The 16,579-nt window shown below is 36.5% G+C and overlaps 1 protein-coding gene across 1 annotated transcript in view; it reads right to left on the reverse strand.

Moving 5' to 3' along the window:
- Window positions 1–1,114: 1,114 nt before the first annotated feature.
- GMCL1 (germ cell-less, spermatogenesis associated 1) overlaps window positions 1,115–16,579 on the reverse strand; it is a 48,134-nt gene continuing 32,669 nt past the window's right edge. The window contains exons 11-14 of the mRNA XM_014540925.1: window positions 15,759–15,834; window positions 11,422–11,567; window positions 9,369–9,456; window positions 1,115–2,954 (exon numbers count right to left, since the gene is read on the reverse strand). Coding sequence (XP_014396411.1) covers window positions 2,826–2,954; window positions 9,369–9,456; window positions 11,422–11,567; window positions 15,759–15,834 — 439 coding nt within the window. The 3' untranslated portion in view covers window positions 1,115–2,825. The remainder of the gene's footprint in view (window positions 2,955–9,368; window positions 9,457–11,421; window positions 11,568–15,758; window positions 15,835–16,579) is intronic.

Raw genomic sequence — 16,579 nt, forward strand, 5'->3', positions numbered from 1 at the left:
CATGGGTTCACCTTTAAGGGAATAAAACCTTTGACATGGTTTTAATATTGACAGTCCATTATTCTATACCAAATCTATCTGATAGAGCTTTCTGCAATGATGGGCATATTCTATCTGCACTGTCTAACTACTGGTAACCAGTAGTTCCGTGTGATTACTAAGCACTTGCAATATGCTTGCCGTGACTGAGAAAGTATATTTTATTTTAATGAACTCAAATTTAGATACCCACATGAGTCTTGGTAACCCTATTTTTGCATGTGATGTCACAAATTGTTCAGTAACAATGGTAATAGTATTCAAAGGCTTGAAATTCAATAAAATGTTGGCTGCTAAACACTTGGTAAAAATGCTAATAACTAGCCCTAGGCTGTTTGGCTCAGTGGATAGAGCATCGGTCTGTGGACTGTAGATTCCTGGGTTTGATTCTGGTCAAGGGCACATGCAGGAGTTGTGGGCTCTATTCCCAGTAGGGGGCGTGCAGGAAGTAGCCAATCACGAATTCTCCCTCATCATTGATGTTTCTATCTCTCCCTTTCCCTTTCTCTCTGAAATCAATTTAAAAAACAAAAAAAGAGCTAGTAACTAATACTGTTCATTTAATTTTGGCTTGTTAAGTTTCAAGCCAAATATATATATTTATGTATATTCTAAAGGAAGGGTATATTCATATCCCTCTTTAATACTTTAGCATGTGACTCTGAAACATTTTCTCTTAAATACCTTTTCTTTACTGATAGTCAAACGAAAATAATTATTACTGGGTATTTTTTTCTACTCATAGCATGTTAAGAAAAAGACTTTGCAAAGGGTATAATTGCTTTCATATATAGTTTATATGATGTCAGCTGATATTAACATTTTATTGAAACTATTCCTATTGAAAATAGTAAAAAGTATGCAAACATTAAAGTATTGGGTCAGAAAACAAAAGCAGGTCTTTACTATCAATGTGAAGTACTAACTGACAATTCCCGATTTCTCAAATGAGAACACACCCTACTTGTGACTAAAGTAGTAATTATTTTGTTTGTGGATGACACAAACAATTTGGCCAGGAATGAACCAACACACAAGAACCATATATAATTAAAAAAAGAGAGAGAACCATATATAATTTCAATTTGATTTATGTAAGTGAAACAAAACAGCTAATTTTACTAAGATACTCAAAACCTTAATTATCTTTACTCCCAAGATTTGTAAAAATTCAATTATTAAAAAACTTCAAGATTGGTATTTACATTTTTAAATATATAAAGGGTAAAGAAGCTCTGATGTTATAATGAAAAAAATCCAAAAGCATCTTATGAAATATAATTATAGCAAATATAAGAATAAGAAATGTAGCCTCTTGATGCAGCCAAATTATTGTATTAGAAACATTTAAACTGCAGTTCTGGGGGCAGAGGAAGGGGAGGCATTTAAAGCTTCCTTTAAATTAACCTGGAGGATGAATTCTGGAAAGCCAAAAGCAATTTATAAATCTATGGACATATTACTGAGGAAGAAAAACTATCCATAAATTCCAAAAGTTAAATCTAATTGGAAAATATCTAACTTTAAAAAATTCTGGTTTCAATTAAGGCTTTTTTGTCCATTTCATATAAGAATTTATTTATTCATTTTCCAAATGGGTATTTATTATTTGTACAGATACATAAAAGTGATTCCCATTTTTTAAACATACTAAAAATATACATTAACCACAAAAAGAATTCACTCTGGAAAGACGATGAGCATGGCTATTTTCAAAACAGCAGTAAATACAAGAAACCAACATATATAAATCATGACAAGTGTACATCTCATTTTTGACAAAAATAAGATCTATTTTTACATTAATGCTTTATTACCAGCTTCTATATGACATCCTCCAACCTTACTTATATTTACTAGGAAACTATTAGCATGTGTAACTCAAAGGCACTCAATTCAGAGGTTATAAAGACCTGAGTAAGTAGGAAACAGGATTCCCAACTAAAATTTGAACATAAATAATTCTAAAGAGCAGAGAATATGAAAATATTTAGAGTGTAATATTTGGAACATAAATAATCTTATGAGCTAATAATAAACTTGTACAAAAATGTAAAAAAAAGAAAAAAGACCATGTAAGGCAAAAGAATATACTCAGAATCACACTGATTTTTCTCTCCCATTCCAGTCATTTGCAAGTCTGAAGCCAATTCTTTTGTTGTTGAAACCCTAGAAAAACTAAATTAAAAGCAAAATAAAATAGCATAAAAAATGTTTAAGGTAAGTAAAAAGTTTCTTCAAGTTAGTCTCCAAAGCCATGAAAAAAAGTATTTAATGATTAAAAACAACTACATATTGGAAGGATAATAGGAGGAATCATAAAGAGCATTTGAAAAAATTAAAGAACAGCCTTAAATGCATCAATTGAAAGAGAATTTACAGTTAGCCTTTCAAATTATTCCTTTAGCATTCTTATAGACAAAATTTACAGATGGATAACTGAGGTACATTAACATTAAGTAAGATCAAAGTTTAAGCTAAAAATTAAATCTATATTTGGTTGCAGAGAAATGTGAAATTTACCTAACTGATTTTCTACTGATGCTAAAAGCATGAGCTGACATCTTTATAACAGAAATGGGTTGACAGATATATTCTTATCTTTAAAATGTTTTAATATAGTCATAGAAATGTAATGAGAATGAGAATAGTCTTCTGTTTTATCTGTACAGTTCATAAGGCCTTTGTCATTGTTAGTCACCTTAGATGTGAACAACATAGGGCCATTAAATTAAAGCTGGCCGAAAAAGTTTTCAAAGTGCTACTGTTTCCAACTGAAAAGGTCCTCAATTTTCTGGATTTTCTGGATGATGATTACTTTCAGTTCTTTTTTCTGGTGATATATACAGGAAGTTACAGCAGATGTATAAAGGGAAGATCAGAAGCCTGCTGTCCAAGTTCATCACTACTTGTTCCTATAAAACAAATTTGTTGCTTTAATGACAAGTAGATAGTAATATTCAAAAACCAAACAGAAAACCAAATTGCTGAATTGAATGAACTGAAGGAGACAGTAGGGTAGTTAAGAACTTGCATCTGCAGTCTGAGAGTCACCACTCGAATCTCAAAACTCCCACCCACTAGCTGTGTGACTTGGAGCAAGTCACTGACCTTGTCAACTGCAGTGTCCTCACTGTAAAATGGGGACAATAAGAGTGCCCACATCATAGGATTCCATGAGACAATGCACACAGAGGGCTCAGCAAAGCAGCCATATATGAAGTGCTCAATTATAGCAGTTATTTTCATTGTTGAAAAATTTCTGTCAAGTACCTACATATTTTATCAATGGACATAGTCCAGATATATGTAGATTTCTCATTTGGTTTCAATTAAACTAGAGTTTTTAATATTTTACTAAGGCAGATGCTTCTGGAATGTATTCCTGAAATAAAGAGGGACTGAAACTGGAACATCTGCATGACTGACATAGGCTCAATAGTCTCCTGTGTTGGGGGAACAGTGAGATAAATTTGGATAAAGAAGGTAGGGAGCCCTAGTTGATTTGGCTCAGTGGATGGAGTGTTGGCCGATGGACTAAAGGGTGTCAGTTAGATTCTGGTTGGTTGCAGGTTCACTGGCCCTGGTCAGGGTGCGTGTATGAGGAAACAATTGATGTGTCTCTCTCACATCGATGTTTCTCTTGTCTCTCCCTCTCCCTTCCACTCTCTTTATTTATTTTTTAAAAATATATTTTATTGATTTTTTACAGAGAGGAAGGGAGAGGGATAGAGAGTTAGAAACATCGATGAGAGAGAAACGTCGATCAGCTGCCTCCTGCACACCCACTACTGGGGATGTGTCCACAACCAAAGTACATGCCCTTGACTGGAATCGAACCTGGGACCCTTCAGTCCGCAGGCCGACGCTCTATCCACTGAGCCAAACCGGTCAGGGCCTTCCACTCTCTTTAAAAATCAATGGAAAAATATCCTTGGGTGAGGATTAACAACAACAACAAAAAAGTAGGGAACAAAAATGTCTTACACACACACACACACACACACACACACACACACACTCTTGTATGTGCTCTGACCAAGGATTGAACCTGCAACCTTGGCATATTACCCAGCCAGGATGTCATTTTCCCTTTTATAATTCAAATCTCAGGAAAAACTACTACTATAAACCAAGTTGCCCAACTCAGAAAACCAGAAATTACCTTTGATCACTTTTTTTCTCACACCTTCACACACAATTAGGAACCAAATTCTTTCAACTGCACTGCTTTATTTCTAGAATCCACTAACATTTCTTCATCCCCATTGCTATCTTAAGTTAAGGTTCTCATAATTTCTTTAAAAAATATTTTTAAAAAATTGATTTTAGAGAGGGAGAGGGAGAGAGAGATAGAAACATCAATGATGAGAGAGAATCATTGATCAGCTGCCTTCCATATGCCCCACACTGGGGCTGGAGCCCACAATCCAGGCAAGTGCCTAGGCCGGGAATTGAACCATGACCGTCTGGTTCATAGGTCAATGTTCAACCACTGAACCACACCCATTTCTTACATAAGTCATCTTCCTGCTATTATCATGTCTCTAATTTTTCTTACCACTGCTCAGAGAGCCTTCTATAATGCAAATCTAGTTAGCATAGTCCTATGAGTAGTTATAAAATATGCAAAAATCACTAGATTTCCTATATGTTATCAAAAACTATTAGAAAAAAAGAATCATTTCATATTAGCAATTAAAATATAAAATACTTAGCATTATACTTTCAAGAAATATACAGGAATAACATGGGGAACAAACTATATATTTTAGGGACATAAGAGAAGACCTAAATAAATGTAGAACATATTATATTCCAGAAAGGAAGATATCAATTTTCCACAAATTATTGTATATATTTAACAAATATAAATCAGTGCTTGCTTCAACAGCACATATACTAACAAATATAAATCAAAGTCCTCATAAGAAGTCTTGAGGGGACACTTGACAAAATGATTCTATATCTGATATAGAATAATCATTCATAAAGAATCCAGAGATTTTTGAAAAGAGAAGAATGAAGGTAGTTTGTATTACTAGGTATTAATTTTAAAGTTAGTCTAGTTAAAACAATGTATTGTTGTCTCTACAACAAAGAAATCAACAAAACATAACAGAAAGTTTAGAAATGTAACCAAGTACATAAGGATTTAGTATATGATAAAAATGGCATTTCAAATACATTGGTAAATCTGATACATTTCAGATATATCACAAAATACTCAAATGTAAAAAAATAAAAGGAATAGAAAAGAAGTAGAGACAACTATTTATATAATCCTAATTATTAAGACTAAGTACCACACCAAAAGAAGAAATCATGAAGTGATTAGATTGATAGATTACTTCATGAAGTTTTTTTAAAAATGCTAAACCTCTTTGCAATCCTTTTATTTATTTATTTATTAAAATATATTTTATTGATTTTTTACAGAGAGGAAGGGAGAGGGATAGAGAGTTAGAAACATCGACCAGCTGCCTCCTGCACACCCCCCCACTGGGGATGTGCCCGCAACCAAGGTACATGCCCTTGACTGGAATCGAACCCGGGACTCTTCAGTACACAGGCCAACGCTCTATCCACTGAGCCAAACCAGTCAGGGCATACTTCATGAAGTTTGAGAAACAAATGACACAATGGGAAAACTATAGCATATCACAAATTGTATTACTTTTTTTTTTTTTTTTTTTTTAAAAGAAAAGCAAGCAAGAATTCATTGACTGCAGAAAAACATACTTAGGGCAGTGAAATAAGGAAGGGCATAGAAGAAGCAACAGGAGAGCCTAGGAGGGGGAGGAGAAGGAAGAGAGAATGGCACAAGTGTGCTCTCTGGAGAGAGAATGCCATTATTATTCTTAATAAAAGCTGTTAAAAATTAACAAGAAAAGAAACACCTTAATAAAAATTAAAAAATAAAGAATATAAACTGTCAATTTACACAAAATAATATGACCAAGAAGCAAACAAAAACCCCAACTATACCAGTAACCAAGGAAATGAAAATTAAATACAATTTGTTTCCACTTTTTATATTGGGAAAAGATTAGAAAGAATGATAATACACTAATCTTGGTTATACTCTCCTGCTGGAGGGAATGTAATTTGGATAGTATTCCTGGAGGGCAATTTGGCTATAAGGAAATGTATATACTATCTGACAAGAATTCTACCTCTTGGAATTTATCATTTAAAAAAATGATAAAAATGTACAAAGATATATGTACATTTTTTATAATAGTGAGCCCCCCCCCAAAAGGGAAGAATTATTTAAATTATGGTATATACAAAATAACTAATATTATACAGAAATAAAAATGTGTGGCTATGCCAAAACTGGTTTGGCTCAGTGGATAGAGCGTCGGCCTATGGACTCAAGGGTCGCAGGTTCGATTCCGGTCAAGGGCATATACCTTGGTTGCGGGCACGTCCCCAGTGGGAGGCATGCAGGAGGCAGAGGGTCGATGTTTCTCTCTCATCGATGTTTCTAACTCTATCCCTCTCCCTTCCTCTCTGTAAAAAATCAATAAAATATATTTTAAAAAAATGTGTGGCTAAATACAGGGTGTCCCAAGAAAATGTTTACATACTTTAACAGCTGATAACTCAATTGATCTTTTTTTTTTTTCAGATTTAACACATTGGAATTAATAATGATTCAAGGTGTGTATACATATTTTTGGACACCCTGTATTTATTGATAAGAAAAGCTATGCACAACAAAGTGGGGAAAAAGCAGGTTGCAAATAAAACAGTAAAATTTAATTTTGGTGTCATCTCTAAGTAGGGTAAGTATGATTTTCTTTTCACTTATTTATATTTTCTAATTTTTCCATAGCAAACATCTACAACCTATGTGAAACACATATAAAACTCCCCAAATAAAATCCTTCCATAATTCTCTAGAGATCTCAGAGAAAAGTCCAAACTCCATCTACAGCCCTGGCTTTAGTCTACTGAACTCTTCAAAACCTCTTTCATATCCTTGAATGACCCATGTGCTCCCTTGCCTCCATCTTATTCATCATTTGAAGTTTGGTTCAGGTATCCATTCACTTGTCAACTTTTCCAGGAGAGGTGGTTTTCCCTGACCTGTCTTCCCTTCTCCAAACTCCCCCAATATATACACCTGCCTCCAACCCCATAGTAAGGGTTAGAGACTTCTCCCTCAATGTTACACATTACTCTGTGCTCATCTCTACCATGCTACTTAAACTAAGCTATCTATCTATACAATAAAAGGCTAAGCCCTAGCTGGTTTGGCTCAGTGGATAAAGCATCGGCATGCAGACTGAAGGGTCCTGGGTTCAATTCCGGTCAAGGGCATATGCCTGGTTGTGGGCTCAATCTGCAGTGTGGGGTGTGCAGGAGGCAGCCAATCAATGATTCTCTCTCATCATTGATGTTTCCATCTCTCTCTCTCCCTCTCCCTTCCTCTCTGAATTAATAAAAATATTAAAAAATGAATAAATAAAAGCCTAAGCGACTGTTACGAGGGAACAACCAGAACCACTGGTCGCTATGATGCGCACTTACCACCATGGGGCAGACGCTCAATGCAGAAACTGCCCCCTGGTGGTAAGTGCGCTCCTACAGGGGGAGCGCTGCTCAGCCAGAAACCAGGCTCACGGCTGGCGAGCGCAGCGGTGGTGGCAGGAGTGTCTCCCACCTCTGTGGCAGCACTAAGGAGCAGTGAGCAGGTGGGTGGTAAGGAGTGAAGGGTCCCGGACTGCAAGAAGGCACAGGCTGGGCTGAGGGACCGCCCCCCTGCCCCCAGTTCATGAATTTCATGCACTAGGCCTCTAGTATAACGTAAGCTCCTCTCTACTTTCTCCACTTCCAGCATAGAAACTAGCATGTGGCAGAAATACAAATGTTTGCTGAATGAACAAATAAAGGAACACTTGGAATACAATTATCACCTTGGCCTAGTGCTTTTTAAGTCTCTGGCTGCTTTGAGCCAATATTTTTTTATGAAGTTCCAGTTAGAAGGTAAAGATAGTCATTTTTCATGCAGTTCCAGGGGGCACATTGATAGAGAATTCCAATAGAGGCAGATTTGAACTTTCTTACCTACTCAAATACTATCCACCACATGAGAGTCAGCTCTGTTGCCAGAGCTCCTGCAATGATTGAAGGACCCTCTGTAAAAAGGCTGGGCAGAGTATGTGAGGCTAGAACTATCACTTCCAGGGTTCCCTGAAATGCTGAACTTTGATGTTCCATGAGAGGCTCTTTAGTTTGAGGAAAATTGCTAATAATTTATATGAACTATAGGCTCTGAACCCTTTAATAAAACAGCACATCCTTTGGAATGGTGGTTAGTTTTAATAGAAATAAATTTCAGCAATATTTTAACTGCTTTCATTTTACTTTCCTAAAATGGTTTACTTTCTCATCATGACATTTTGAAACTTCAACATGAATGTGAAAAATGAAGAAACAAATGGCTTTAGAGAATCTGGGAACATTATAGATGTCTGTTATTTTAGAAACCTATTGTGCTAGAGCAGTGGTTCTCAACCTTCTAGCCCTTTAAATACAGTTTCTCATGTTGTGACCCAACCATAAAATTATTTTTGTTGCTACTTCATAACTGTAATGTTGCTACTGTTATGAATCGTAATGTAAATATCTGATATGCAGGATGGTCTTAGGCGACCCCTGTGAAAGGGTTGTTCGACCGCCAAAGGGGTCGCGACCCACAGGTTGAGAACCGCTGTGCTAGAGGATAATGTTCTCTCAATATTCAAGAACTATATAGAGACAAACTGGATTGTCTTCAAAGTATTTGCTATTGCATAAATAAATGCACTTATGAAGACAATGAATGAAGCAATTAAGATTCATAACTCTTTGAGGATAAATAATTATTTCCCTATTAAAGCTTTTCCCTGCTCCTCAAAATCAAATTGTGTTTTCTTTTTTTTATCTTAGTTGTATTCTAGAATGGGGTAAATTATATAGAAGTGAACATGATACTTACATCTTTACCTTCAAAAACACTGTCAAACCAACCTTTAAATCACATGTTATTTCTACTTAAGAATTTTCATTCTGTCTGGCTGGTGTGGCTCAATGGTTGAGTGTTGACCTATTAATCAAGAGGTCACGGTTCAATTCCGGACAGGCCACATGCCTGGGTTGCAGGCTCAATCCTGAGTAAGGGGCGTGCAGGAGGCAGCCGATTGATGATTCTCTCTCATCATTGAGGTTTCTATCTCTCTCTCCCTTTCTCTCTGAAATCAATACAAAGAATTTAAATTCTAATTAAAAGGATTCAAAAGACAAATACTATAATGAAATAAAAAAGTAATCAAACATACCTGATCCTTTTCAAGTGTAAGTATTTGATAGCCAGTTGTTCTACTACATATTAGTTTTCCACTACTATCGAAAGAGGCCAAACGTAATCTAGGATTTAAAAAAACAAACACCACAAATAAAAAAATACATATACAATTATTTAAAACCACAGATTAATTTAAATAAGCCCCCCTTCACTTTCATATTTATTTTTGTCTTCCATATTCTCTAAAAGTCTTTATTTGATAAAAAAAAAACTTTAAAAAGTCTTTTCAAACTATAAATGATTCCATTTAGATTTACAAGCTTGTGCTATTACACATATCTGAAAAAATAAGTGCCTTTTTTATGGTGGTAGTATATACATAAAATTTACCATTTAATCATTTTTAAGTGTACAGTTCTTGGCAATAAATACATTCACATTGTTCTGCACTCACACCACCATCTGTCTCCCGAACTTTTTCATTTGCCCCATTGAAACTCTGTACTCAGTAAGCACAAATTCCCCATTTCCCGTAACCCCAGCTCCAGACAGCCACTATCCTACTTTCTGTCTCTATGATCTTGTCTACTCCAGATGTCTTGTGGGAGTGGAATAAATACAGTATTTGCTCTTTTGTGACTGCTTTATTTCACTTAGCATAATGTCTTCGAGGTTCATGTTGTAGCATGTCAGGATATCCTTCCATCTTAAGGTTGAGTGATATTCCATTGTAATATTCCATGCCACATTTTGTTTATCTGTTCATCTCTCAATGGAAACCGGGTTGCTTCTACCTTTTAGCTATTGTGAATAATCCTATATAATAAAAGCATAGTATGCAAATTGTCCCCTCGACCAGGAATTCGACCAGGGGGTGGGGCCGGGGGCCTCTAGTGCTATTATAAAATGAATGTACAAATATCTGTTCACGTCCCTGCTTTCAATTTTTTGGGGGTATATACACAGAATAAGAATTGCTGGATCTTATGGTAATTGTTTAATTTTTGTGGAAATGCCACAGCATTTTCCACAAAAGATGTATCATTTTACATTCCCACCAGCAATGTACAAGGGTCCAACTTCTCTATGTCCTCACCAATACTGTTTTGTTTTTGGCAATAGCCATTCTAATGGGTGTGAGGTGGTATCTCATTGTGGTTTTGATTTGCATTTCCTTGATGATTAATGGTGTGGAGCATCTTTTCATGGGCCTTGTAGCCACCTTTATATCTTCTATGGAGAAATGCTTATTTAAGTTCTTTGCTCATTTTTGAATCTGGTAGTTTGTTTTGTGTAGAGTTTTAGGAGATTTCTGTATATTCTGGATATTAATTCCTTATTAAATATATGGTTATCAAATATTTTCTCTCATTCTGTGAGTTGCCTGTTCACTCTGTTGATAATGCTCTTTATGCACGATTTTTAATTTTGCTGAAGTCCAATTTCTCTTTCTCCTTTGCTGCCTATGTTCTGGTGTTATATTGTAGAAATTACTGCCAGCTCCAATGCTAAGCTTTTCCCCAGTATTTTCTTTCAGGAGTTATTTTATAGTTTTAGCTTATATGTTTAGGTCTTTGCTCCATTTTGAGTTAATTTTTGTGTATAGTTTAAGGTAAGTATAAATAAGTGACTTAAAAAAATGTTCATTAAGCTATTTTCTAATTTGTCAGCATCCTCTTCAGAAAAATATTGCCAGCTCAACTATCAGGCAAAGTTGGACATATTAAATCTTATAGAAAGTGAAGGATAATACCAAGCATGTTTTCGTGGAAAAATACCTTGCTGTATTTCCAGTTTGGACCTTTTACTTGCTAGGAATAGCAGCAAGTAACAGCTTCAGCATCAAGCTCAGTATTAATCCTTTATCATTCGTATTACAGCCTATCTTTCTCCATGACATACTAGATCCAGATCTTATGACTTAGATTATTAACATATTATAGGAATGGAGCCTTATCATTTCCTTACACATTCATATATTTGGATCTTATCAAAGTTCTACTACTGTTGGTGTAAATTACCAAGGTTTTATTTCATTTTTTGTATTTCTTTGGGAGTTGAAATAGGGTGGGGAGATCTCAACCTACCTAAACGCTACGCTCCTTCGAGGTTGTAAACTGACAGATCCACTACAGGGCTGATTCAGTGTATTGCGTTTGAAAATGATGAATCGATTGGTGTAAGTTACAAGCAGGTCAAAGCCGAAGTTAAAACCTGTCCACCGCCAGCAGTACTAAGAAACACAAAAGAGAAAGATTTACTTCAGTTTGTCATACTAGCAAATCGAAGTTCAAAATGTGTTTGTTTTTTCTCTCTAACTCATTCCAAATATTTCTCTCATGGGTCCATACTTTTTGTCAGTGCCTTTCCCTTAAGGCTTTCCTTATATCTGTGAATGTATATAAAGGTGTACCATACAGAGTATATATCAAAGCCCCAAAGCAGCCTTTATGATCAATGTTCCTTAAAGTACTTCCCTAATATCACCTCTTCATGATCTGTTTTATATATCTCCATGATGTAATGCTATCAAACATAATGTGGCTTTTCACTGCAACTCTAAGTAGGTATATATTAAGGGTCTAGGAGTCTAAATGGAGGTAGTAAGAGCCCATTAAAATCTACCTTGCTTTAAAAGTACTCTAAAGTACCATAAGTAACCAACAGATACACAACTGAATAATTTTAAATACCATATTAGGTTCACAAGTTTGTTTATTCTACAGTTTAATAATGAGGGACTATTAAGATGGTGTGGTACAGTGAAGTAAAGTTAGGGTCTTCAAGTGTTTAGTTGACACTGGGAATTACAACACTAATTTAATAGTTCACCAATATCTATTGAGCACATACTATGTGCTCTAGGCATTGAAGAAATAGCAGTAAATAAGTTTTGCCCTAATAGGATGTATATTTTAATATGTTTATATGTTTTTGTGGCAGTAGATTAATAATGCATATGGACTGAAGTGGAATGGAAGAAAAGGGAACAGAATAGAAAGTCAGGAAAGAGAACAAGGTAGAGGAGGGGGGCTTGCAGTTGGGGAGCCTGCTGGTTCAGACAGGTTGTCAAGGAAAGTCTCTCTAAGGAGATGTTAGGTAAGTGGAGTCCTGAGTCAACTAAGAAATGGACTGGATAGCTATCTGGGGAAAGAGTGTCAAAGAGAACAGTAAGTACAGAGCTCTGTAGGGAAAAACATGCTTGGCTTACCTGAGGAATGGTAAGAATGGCGATGTGGCTAGGGCAATAACTGAGGGGGACAAAAGCTGGAGATGAGTTCAGAGAGTCAGCCAGGGGCCAGAAAATGTAGGGCCTAGCAGATCATGATAAGGAAGAGTTTGGATTTCTTCTAAGTGTGGTATGGAGCTAATGGAAAAGCTTATGGAAGGAAGTGACATGATCTAACTTGGACTTTAAAAAGATGACTTTCACTGTTGTATGGAATATAGAATGTAGAAGAACAAGAGTAAAACACAAGGAGAGCAGTTATGAGGCTACCATACAGCCCAGGCAAGAGATAATGGTGGCTTGGACTTGGGTGATAGTAGTAAACATGTGAAGAATATATTTTGAAGGTAGAGCCTAGAGGAATTTCTGATGGATAACAGGTGCAGTATGAAAGAAGGAAGAATCCAAAGTTTGGAGCTTATGCAATATGAACAGAGGAGCCAGTTACGGGTTGGAGGCTATTTGGGAAGGAGGGAGCTTGGGGATGAAGTCAAAGAATTCAGTTTGGGACTCTTGGGATATTTGAGATGCTACTAGGATTCTAAGAAAGATGTCAAGCAAGTAGCTATATGAATCTGGAGTTAGAAGTCATCAGAGTAAAGTCATGGGACAAGGTGAGATCACTTAGGGGTGAGCATAGGTAGGGAAGAAGTCCAAGTACTGAGTTGTTAGTCACACCAACACTTGTTGAGAAAGAGGAAAAGAATCTAGCAAAGCCCTAACTGGTTTGGCGTAGTGGATAGAGCATCGGCCTGCGGACTCAAGGGTCCCGGGTTCGATTCCAGTCAAGGGCATGTACCTTGGTTGCGGGCACATCCCCATGTAGGGGGTGTGCAGGAGGCAGCTGATCGATGCTTCTCTCTCATCAATGTTTCTCTCTATCCCTCTCCCTTCCTCTCTGTAAAAAAATCAATAAAATATATTTAAAAAAAAAAAGAATCTAGCAAAGACGGAGAATGAGCAGCCAATGAAGTAGGAAGAAAACCAGCAAAGTATGCAGTCCTGGAAGTCAAATGAATATCCCCAAGAAGAAGTAAACAGATGTGTCACATTGCCAAGAGCTTTCTGAAACTAAAAACTAAACTACTTGACTTAGCAATGTGGAAATCCCTGGTAGCAATGTCACAATAGCTCTTCACTGGAGTTTACGGAAGTAAATGAATTGGAGTGGATTCAAAAGAACATTAGAAAACAGGAATTATAGACAACAAACACAATCAACTTTTTTCAAAGAGTTTTGCTTCCAAGGGCTGCAGAGAAACAAAGTGGTAGTTAGAGGGGAATGTGGGGTCAGGATGTTTTAAGATGGGTAATGCTGCAGCATGTTATATGCTAAATGGGACTGACCCAGTAGAAGAGAAAAACTGATGATGCAGGAGAGGGAGGTGATAACTGCAGGAACAAAACTTTTGAACAGGTGAGAAGAGATGGAGTCCAGGAGGGGATGGACTAGGATAGAAGCAAATGGTTCATCTATTCCAGCCGTGGGCAAACTACGGCCCGTGGGCCGGATCTGGCCCGTTTGAAATGAATAAAACTAAAAAACAAAAAGACCGTACCCTTTTATGTAATGATGTTTACTTTGAATTTATATTAGTTCACACAAACACTCCATCCATGCTTTTGTTCTGGCCCTCCGGTCCAGTTTAAGAACCCATTGTGGCCCTCGAGTCAAAAAGTTTGCCCACCCCTGATCTATTCTAGTAAGAGGAAAAGTGCAGCACATAGCTACAGGTGCAGCTAGTGTGGTAGGATTATTGGTAGGAGGACGTACAAATTCTCTTACTCTTATTTTCCAAATGAAGAAAGAAGCAAGGCCATCAATAAGAATGAGGGTAGCAGCACTGCCCCTTTGAGAAGGTAGAGTTATCAGAGTGGGAGGATACATTCACTCAGGGAACTTTAGAAGGATCACCATGCAACACTCAAGACCTGCTTGAAATGTAGTTACAAACCCCTGCTGGGTGGGGTATGGTGTCTTTCTTTAGTCACATTTATCTGTTTGGGAGCAGGCATGGAGTTTATGGAAAGTTGGTATTTAATAAGAATTGGGTTTTGCCAGGTGAGTTTGACAGAGGGATATTATGCATACAAGCCAAGGGCCCTGGCCTGTGTGCTCAGTAGTAGAGCACTGGCCTGCACACTCAAGAGTCCCGGGTTTGATTCCCGGTCAATGGCATGTACCTGGGTTGCAGGTTCAATTTCCAGCCCCTGTCGGGGTGCATGCGGGAGGCAACCAATCAATGTGCCTCTCTCACATAGATGTATGTTTCACTCTCTCCCCCCACCACTCCCTCCCTTCCAATCTCTCTAAAAATCGATGGAGTTAAAAAAAAAAAGCTGTTGGAGTCAGGTGCTAGAGGGGAGAGTGCTAGAAAGATAATAGGAGATAAAGTCTAAAAATGATATGCTTGAAATGGAGATTTTGAAGGGGGTGGAGTTTTTAAAAATGTAGTTCATGTCCCTTTAGTGGATTATAAAATAAATTTAATGAGTGACAATCCACTTTTTAAAAAAATTAAATAGAGCCCTAGCTGACTGAAGGGTTGAGGATTCGATTCTGGTCAAGGGTATGTACATCAGTTGTAGGCTCCATCCCTGTCCCTGGGTCAGGGTGTGTGAGAAAGGCAACCAATAGATGTGTGTCTCTCACATGGACATCTCTTTCTCTCCCCTTTCCCTTCCTCTCTCTCTAAAAATCAATGGGGAAAATATCCTCAGGTAAGGATTAACAAAACAAAAAATAAAATAGCAAATAGGATCTTTGGACACAGCAGTAGTATTGATTCATAACACTTTTGTTTCACTTTTATACATTTATATTGGGTGGTAAAGAAAAATGTAATTCTTCATTCTAGCAATTAAATGGCTTGAATGTCTTTGATGGTAATTATAAAATAGAATTACTTTTTCGACTATGTAACAGCTCCCATATATTTGCTTATTTATCTTAATTTCTGTTATTGCTCAGGGATCCTCTTCTCATATCTATTTCTGGACCCAAAAAGTTCAACACTGATACAAGGCCAAATAATCAATCACCACTGAGCATGTAACTTCTTGTCCAGGAGATCGTGCTATAGAGACTGTATCAAAAAAGCTCTTCTGGTGTATGATTGTAACTAAAAAATGAATTTTGCACTGAAAGTAGAGCAAGTTGTCTCAAAATTATTAAGAGTCACAACCGATACTTACTTCACCATCTTTGGCAAGCTTTCTACCACACCTCATGCTGTTTCCCTCTAGTTCTTCTTTATTGATTTCTTGAGGCCTAGAAATATACATAAATCATGAAATCTCACAGGAAATAAGCAACTAATAATTGAAAAAGAATTGTGTGTTTAAAAGAACAGAAAAACTTGTTACTAGTTAAAAAAATAAATGTTTTAAAACTTGTTAAAAAATGTTTTTTGGTGCAGATAAAAATAAGAATTCATTGATTAAATCTAGTCCTCACTTTAATAGCTCTGTAGAATGAGCAGATGTTCAGTATCTGTGGATAGAGTCCTTCATTAGGGCCAATATAATTAATTACATACTTCTGAGAGCAAGAAAACCACTATTCTAGCTCAATCCCTTCGGTGAGACTCTATTTTAAATTCAATAAGTATATAGATGAGAAAAATCTTTAAAAAATGAAGAACATCCAACAGTTAAAAACTGAATATACAAAAGAAGTAGAATGATTTATAAAGTATTTCCTCCATTACCAAAATGCTTAAAATCTGAATTCCTCTAGAGAATTAACCTTTGTTTTTTAGTTTTTTTATTTATTATTTCTGTTTCAACAACCTTATGTTTGTATAAGATAAATATTCTGTGAATATATTTGGAAAAAGATGGGATATAAAGTAGAAATAAGAACTCTGGATAATCTCACAATCTACACTAATAAAAGAGAAACATGGTAATTAGCGTACGACCGCTACCCTTCCCATTGGCTAATCAGCATATCCTTATGCAAATTAACTGTCAGCCAAGATGGCGGCTGGCAGCCATGCACTGAAGCAAACAGG

This window comes from Myotis brandtii, unplaced genomic scaffold (assembly GCF_000412655.1).
Source record: "Myotis brandtii unplaced genomic scaffold, ASM41265v1 scaffold251, whole genome shotgun sequence".
In the NCBI taxonomy this organism is placed as follows: Eukaryota; Metazoa; Chordata; class Mammalia; order Chiroptera; family Vespertilionidae; genus Myotis; species Myotis brandtii.